Below are 7,813 nucleotides of genomic sequence, written 5' to 3'. Positions count from 1 at the left end.
TAGCTGCATAGCTTCTAAAGCGGTGAAATATCACAGTGGTCCTTCTTCATTTTGTCTGCCAGTGGTTTGTGACTCCCGCGAAATTGCTTGACCTCAACCTTTACAGGGGATTGTCCCTCTGTGTGCCGTTTCCTTAAAGATTGTTAGGCTTGAATGTCATTTTATGTTGCCCTCCATTTTGTGAAAGGGAGCGGGGAGTCAAGAGAATTAGAATGTATTTCAGGTTCTGGAGCAAGTGATGCATTGCTGCAACTCGGGGAAGGAGGGAGTGTGGGGTAGAGAAGGAAGGGGGAATGCTGCGGACACACTGTTGCTAGGAAACACTTGTGGCTTCTCCTCCTCTCTCTCTCTGTCTCCTTGAAGAAGCCAGAACAAAGTGACTGAAAGAAGCAGCCAGAGTGAAATGTCACTCGTATCCTCCGAGGAGTTTTAGGGAATGTGGCGCATGTACCCAAAAGGCACTCTGAGCCAACATACCCCCGTCTCTGCCCAAGGCGAAGTGTTGGTTTACATTGCTGGCTGAGATTTAGCTACGGCTCCATTCACTCCCCTCTCTTTTTCACATCTCTCTTTCTAATTCCTTGCCATATGTCTATCAGCAGAGTCCCCCGAACAGATATTTGATTATCAAAGCCGCCCGGCTGAAAAGGCTCAACTCTCTCTGCCACCAAAACCCCCTTTTCTCCCACCACATTAAGATTCCGAGTGTGTCGACACACCACCAGTGGCCTGGTCCTATAACTCCCCCAGGGGAGGGAGGGACTATAACCCCAGCTGTACTAGACATAACAGCCTGACTGGTGCTGTGCTGTTGGGCACACTGGTCATCAAAGAGGCTCCATACAGATTGCCCATCATGTGCTATGTCCACGTGGCAGCATTTGAATGGCCAAATTAGAGTGGAGTGAATACATTTCATTGATTGAATGTAGTTGTATTGTGTGCCTGCCTAAAGCTAATTATCTCGTGAACTTGAGAATAATGCTTTTTTTTAAATCTTGTGAACTAAAGCTCTGACAGGGGGGCATACTGCGGTGAGATGTACTCACGAGACTCACAGGCTTCCATCCATACTAATGCTGACGTGTCACGGTCACATGCACAACTGTATTATTGCGGGATAAAACACGTGTTTTTGGAAGAATATGATTACACTGGTGCGGTGCTGAAGGAGAAAAGGACTGTTTCGGTTCTGAAGGAGAGTTGAAGATGCTGAGTACGGTGCTGACGCCGATGAAGATTACAATGAATAAAAGTCATAGCGGCAATGGATGCATGTATCTGGTAAGGTTAGCCTGGCTATAGCAGTTTCTTTAGGAGTGGAAACACAGGGAATAATCGGTCCCTTCAGGAGAGAGAGCGAGAGACTGGGCAGTGGATATGTTTTTTTAAATGCCAATATCAATATTGACTGTGGTGGAATGTCCTGTGGCCAGGAGGGATGCGTACTCAAGACTGGGCTGACCTGGTTTCACACAGTCTTCTCTTTGTGTTGCCCTCACTACACCCACACAACTCCTCCACAGGACTGGTAAGCACTGCATACACTTTACTATCAAGACCTGGCTTTACATTTTTTGCCTATAATAAAGTCGCTATCTATTTGAGAATGTATTCAGTCTTCTATTTGGAATAAAAGTAACTCATTGGTTTCTGTTCCTATTCTTAATTTTGTAGGTTTTGGAGTGCCAGTCCAAACTGCCAGAATGTTGTTAAGAATCTCCATGATCTCAGCTCTTCTTGCATACTGTGAGTACATTGTCCAGTAGTAAATGCCGGCTACTTTACCGGCCTGTTAGAGCATGCACCATAGAAGAGGAGTTGCATTTAAAAGTGGATTTCAGTCAAAACAATAAACACGCTCAGTGCCTAGCACCCCCACAACAACAGTGCATGGAGAGAACCATATTAAGTGGCTGTAAATTAATGTAAACAGAATCCTCGGGGGTTGCATCCGCTCATTGGTGGAATGACTGTCATTTACAGCATGATGGAGTGTTAAGGGCAACATTGCATCTAACCCAGGGTGCTAGGTGCTAGCTATCAGAGTGGCTTTGAAGGACTGGTGAGCAACAGGCAGCATCCCTCTTTTTAATTATATTTTATTTCACCTTTATTTAACCAGGTAGGCTAGTTGAGAACAAGTACTCATTTGCAACTGCGACCTGGCCAAGATAAAGCAAAGCAGTTTGACACAAACAACAACACAGAGTTACACATGGAATAAACGAACATACAATCAATAATACAGTAAAACAATCTATATACAGCATGTGCAAATGAGCTAGGATAAGAGAGGTAAGGGCAATAAATAGGCCACGGTGGCAAAGTAATTACAAAGTAGCAATTAAACAAAATAACACTCGTATTAAGGCAATGAAACTATTCAACTGTCTGTCATAGTAAAATAAGACAGTCTACCATGTAAATAGATGTGTTGTCTAAGTATCTGTAAACAGGGCTCCGCCTGGTTGTATAAAAACTACCAGTGAGTGCTATTTAACCTAACAACAAGGCCATGTGGACCAGCATGTGCAGTTAGTTGTGTTGGAGATGTGTGTTCATATCAGGGGCTGCCTGGGTAATCAATTAGTATTGATTCATCTAGAAAATCCAACCCCACTGCATTTCCTCGAGGTTACAATGGTGCCGCGTGTGCCAGAGAAAATTGCTTGCCGTAAGGCCTGACTATGCCTTAGTGATAAGTAGCTCATTTCAATTACAAGGGCCGCCCTGTGTGTTCAGGCGCCATGACTGATTGGAAATTCACTGTGCAGTTGAGAGTAATAGAGTTAATGAAGATCCAACACTAGTGTTGACGACTGGGTGGGAGCAATGGATGCCGGTCAGGATGACTGCAACCTGCCCATTAACCTCTAAGCTTAGACGTTAGCGCCTTGTTACGGTCTTACCTGCGGAGGCCCCTGCATGCTTTTTACAGCGTTGTTGCAATACAAGTTAATTCATTGAGAGTGATTGAGAACTGCCCCCCTCTCTCTCTCTCTCTCTCTCCCTCTCTCCTACATCCAAGTCCTGCTGTTTGGTTTTGCTCTTGAACGTGAAAAGCAAAGGGATGGAGGGGTGGAGAAGGTTAAGGAGAAGAAGGTCGGAGATGTCATTGAAGTACAAAGGGATTTGAAGGTGGGAAAAGACAATAAAGGAAAGAAGAAGAAGGTCGAAGGTGTTGTTGAGGTCAAAAGGGATCCAAAAGTGGGACACAACAAGACAGGACAGAAGCTGACCCGGAACGAAAAGGTCAAAGGCAAGGAGACAGGAAGTCCAAAAAGTGACAAGGAGCCAAGGAACGACACTCTCTGCTCCAGCATCGGTGGCATCTGCCAACGCAGTTCCTACGTCTGTCAGGGGAGGTACCTGAAGGACAAGTGCGCTGCACCTAAGACACACCAGTGCTGTATGCCAGGTGACACACTACTCTATAACTCTCTGCTTGGTAGTTCACATTAGGAGTCTTTTGGCTTTCTGCTATGTTCAGTGGTAACACAGTCTCATGTCTTGTCCCTACAGCCGGGGCTTGGAGCGTCCTGTGTGCCGGTCACCATAACAACAGAGTGAGGGGTTGTGACTTGTTTGGCTGTGGGGGCTTCAACTCTAGAAGGTCTCTGACATGGGAGGGGGCCTATTTTATTCTCTTTTGGGGACATTTCACAGAGTTTATCATACCTCTCTGAGCTTGACACGGCTCATGTTTAAACCACAGAAAGATGGGTTACGTTACATTATTGACAATATAGGTTGAAATATACGTCTAAGGCGGCAAGTAGCCTAGCGGTTACGTTTAAGAGTATTGGGTCAGTAACCGAAAGGTTGCTAGTTTGAATCTCTTAAGTCAACTAGGCAAAAAAATCTGTCAATGTGCCCTTGAGCAAGGCACTTAACCCTAATTGCTCCTGTAAGTCGCTCTGGAGAAGAGCGTCTGCTATATGACTAACATGTAAATAGGCATGTCTAAATATGCATTTGCATCAAAGGATAAATATGTTTTGTATGTTTTCTCTCACAGAGATGGTGACAGCCTCCACAAGGCAGTGGATGTGGTGTGTGACGATTACAGCATTGTCAACGCCCCCTTCTCAGGTACCCTGAGGGGGCCAGTGGTCGGTATCCAGTACGATGGCGTTAAACTTACCAACTCTGGTGAGCACTTCATACTGTACAGTATACACTTGTAGCTTCATTGCCATAGATTTCACATTCAGCAAAAAAAACACACAAGAGACTGGTAACTCAAGGATGCTCCTATACCATGACTGTGAGAGCGGATCCTTGAACAGCACCAACTAATTATCATAACCTTTCTAGACGATCTAGTAGCGTGTAATGGGGCATTAGGTAGGCCTGTGTTCTGTCCAGGCCAGAGGCTGATGTCTCGTTACGGAGGAAGTAACGAGGGATTCGGAGGGATTAGCCACGCTAGTGGAGGAGGGCGAGAGATCCCACTGAACTCCCCTTTTGCCTTTGACACTTGGACCGGGCTTCTTTTGAATTCCCATCAAAGGCAGCTAATGCATAATGATCTCCAGTAATGGCCGTCGTTATGGCCGCAGCCATGCGTCCGCATTAGCCGTGTGCATCCTGGCCTGATAAGCAGCAGCGCAGGAAACGGGTAAACAACATTATTCTGGTCCTCGCTACCTCTAATCGAACCGCGGTATGGGAGGAACACATGTTCTGTCAGACGCTTTCATCTTTGTGCAAACTGTAGCATGATTAGGCCTCGCAGGGCGCAAATGAACGATCATCTGATTGCAGTGCAGTGTTGAAGAATGAGGGAATAAGCAGTTTGCCACGGCTTCCTAATGCGTGTTAGTGCCAGTCTGTTTTCGCTATCATGGCAAGAAGATCTGGGACTAAATGGGTATTGTTCATATTACTATTGTTTCACGCTTTATCATAACCAGGGTCTGATGTGCATCACAAGATGGTATTGTCCCACTGAGCTAAAGCCTGGGGAAGTCTTCAGGGCTTCAGGCAAGGTTGCTCATCAAGCAAGGGGAGGTCACCGAGTCCTCTCCCTTATATTAACAGTCTTTTCTTAATTTGTATGACAGAGTACTGTGTGAAGATCTTCAACATCCGTCCGTACCGCTACGTGGGGCCCATCTCTCAGGGGGAGGCCCTGGGTTACCTGCTGCCCCTACAGGAGCGCTTCTCTGGCATCACTTCACACATGGAGTTACAGATGTGTGACCGCTCCGACCCATCACCGTACATCTGAACACTCCTGGGCCACATGTGACAGGCCTCTATAGACGGAGGCTGGGGGACGCTAAGACTTTTTTGAAACCCAAATACTGATTTCCCTAATATGTGATGGGAAAAAAACCTCTCTCCACCCATTCACTTTGACCACATCCCTAGTACTATAGATAAACTACAACCATATTTCTCTTGGTATTCGTCTCTATGGTCCTCCCATGTGAGTGAATAGGCCAGGTACAACTGCAATTGTCCTTTGCACCAGCAGAGGGCGTTAAACAACAACATGTTCCGAGATGCAGTATTCATAATGTACCACAAGATGATGCTACACCTCAACACAAACCTCTGTGTTGAGCTGAAAATGTATCACAAAAATAGTTAATCCATGCCAACTTCAATTAAAGTGTGTGTAGGGACTACTATTTGGATGGCACTCTTAAGTTAACAAAAAAAAGAAGGCAAACACAGTGGAAAGCAGTACTCCAACCCCCTTAATTGTGTCTTTTTCAGCTAATTTTATCAGTTGTGTCTTTCTAAATGTATTTGTGTTTTTCCATATATGAATGTAGTGCATGTTCAATAAAAAAGGCAAAACCAACACTTTATAACACACTCTTTCTGTGCATCTAATAAATGCTCAACTGAAATGGAAAGACAGAGCGACCAAGTAGGCTCTACCACATCAGTCATTCCATGTGCAACAGAGAAGGGTTGCATCAAACATATTTATTTGTTTTTACTGCTTTAAATACTTCAGTAACCAGTTCATAATAGCAATAAGGCCCAAGGGGGTGTGATATTTGTCCAATATACCACAGCTAATGGCTGTATCCAGGCACTCAGTGATGTGTCGTGCGTAAGAACAGCCCTTAGCCGTGGTATATTGGCCATATACCACACCCCCCCCCGGGCCTTATTGCTATTATAAACTGGTTACTGAAGTAATTAAAGCAGTAAAAACAAATGTTTTGTCATACCCCATGGTATACAGTCTCATATACCACGGCTGTCAGCCAGTCAGCATTCAGGGCTGGAACCACCCAGTTTATATTTGCCAGTATAGAGTGCCCTTCAAACAAGTGGATTCACATCAATAACAGAGCTCTGTTTGACAGATGCTGATCTTCTTTTGCTTGAGATGGGAAAAAGTGAGATATAGTCCATGTTCTCCTTACAACAAAGGACCCATTCATTGTCAATCCAGACAAAAACAGAAATAAATGTGCTCTACTTTCCTAGTGAGCTAATTTCAATGTTGGTAGACAGATGGTAGAGACAACATCATTTCACATTAAGAGCATATTATTCATGGCACCACTCAGATTCAAGGCAAATTATAGAAGTGTTTATGTCAGATTTATCTTGTGGGAAAACGTGCCAAAAGCCATTTGGTCTGTATCACCTGATCTACCTCCTCACGGTAGATATCTGAAATGGGACTTTTGAAAGGATTCCAAAACAGAATCTCTATCACTGAGGACGCCAAATCATCAACATCTGTATCCATTGTATTACCTTCTACAGTTTCATATTTTACTCAATGCTCTTATCCAGAGCAATTTAAAGGCACAATTAGGATTGATTTGATTTGATTTGACGTGCCTTGCTCAAGGGCACATCGTCAGATTTTTGAACCTAGTCGGCCCGGGATTCAAGCCGGCAACCTTTAGGTTACTGCCCCGCCACTTTTAACCACTAGGCTACCTGCCGCCCAGAGCCGACCCATTATACCTGTATTGCTTTTATGCTTGGCTCAGAGTTATACAGTATATGTACAGAGTGAAGGAGGTTATGTACATACACCACCCCCCTGTCGGTGACCTCCATGGGCAACAGCTCAGCTACAACTCGAGTGAGTAGCAGCAGCTTGTGTGAATTTTGGCTCACCACCACCACAACCTTCAGGGATGGCTCATCCTCATCAATTGATGTGTCAACTATATTTAATGATGACAGAGACAAGAAGATCAGGCACTGATGTTGAGTAACAGATAAGAGCATTGGGTTTCTACACCCTGTCGTTGGTCTGGAATTATTGTGGGCATGAGGGAAACTTGCCAGGCATATGTGTGGCATTCTTGAAGTTGTGCTTTGGTATAAAGTCTTTGGTTGATTCTTAAGGATATTTATTGATCTTGTTTTACAGTAGATATTATGTTTACATTATAAAATCATATCAAATAATACAGGATACACTGAGTGTACAAAACATTAGGGACATCTGCTCTTTCCATGACATAGACTGACCAGGTGAATACAGGTGTAAGCTCTGATCCCTTATTGATGTCACTTGCTAAATCCACGTCAATCTGTATAGATGAAGGGGAGGAGAAAGGTTAAAAAAAAAACATTTTTAAGCCTTGAGACAATTGAGACATGGATTGGGTACATCATGTGTCATTCAGAGGGTGAATGGGCAAGACAAAATATTTAAGTGCACCAGTTTGTGTCAAGAACTGCAACGCTGCTGGGATTTTCACACTCAACAGTTTCCTGTGTGTATAAAGAACAGTCCACCACCAGAAGGACATCCAGCCAACATGGCACAACTGTGGGAAGCAATGTACTCAACATGGGCATGAAAAACCGAGCA

The 7,813-nt window shown here is 44.4% G+C and overlaps 1 protein-coding gene across 1 annotated transcript; it reads left to right on the top strand.

The window, feature by feature from the left end:
• The first annotated feature begins 502 nt into the window (after positions 1-502).
• Positions 503-5,832, top strand: LOC129821091 (uncharacterized). Its single transcript, XM_055878369.1, has 6 exons — positions 503-1,531; positions 1,678-1,749; positions 3,032-3,421; positions 3,526-3,616; positions 4,022-4,155; positions 5,070-5,832. Exons 2-6 carry the CDS (start codon positions 1,707-1,709, stop codon positions 5,234-5,236), a joined length of 825 nt encoding a protein of 274 aa, XP_055734344.1. The 5' UTR covers positions 503-1,531; positions 1,678-1,706; the 3' UTR covers positions 5,237-5,832.
• Positions 5,833-7,813: the final 1,981 nt, after the last annotated feature.

The sequence above is a fragment of the Salvelinus fontinalis genome, chromosome 2 (assembly GCF_029448725.1).
Source record: "Salvelinus fontinalis isolate EN_2023a chromosome 2, ASM2944872v1, whole genome shotgun sequence".
Lineage (NCBI taxonomy): Eukaryota > Metazoa > Chordata > Actinopteri > Salmoniformes > Salmonidae > Salvelinus > Salvelinus fontinalis.
The sequence above is the reverse complement of the archived record's forward strand: the minus strand, read 5'-3'. Positions and strand labels throughout refer to the sequence as shown.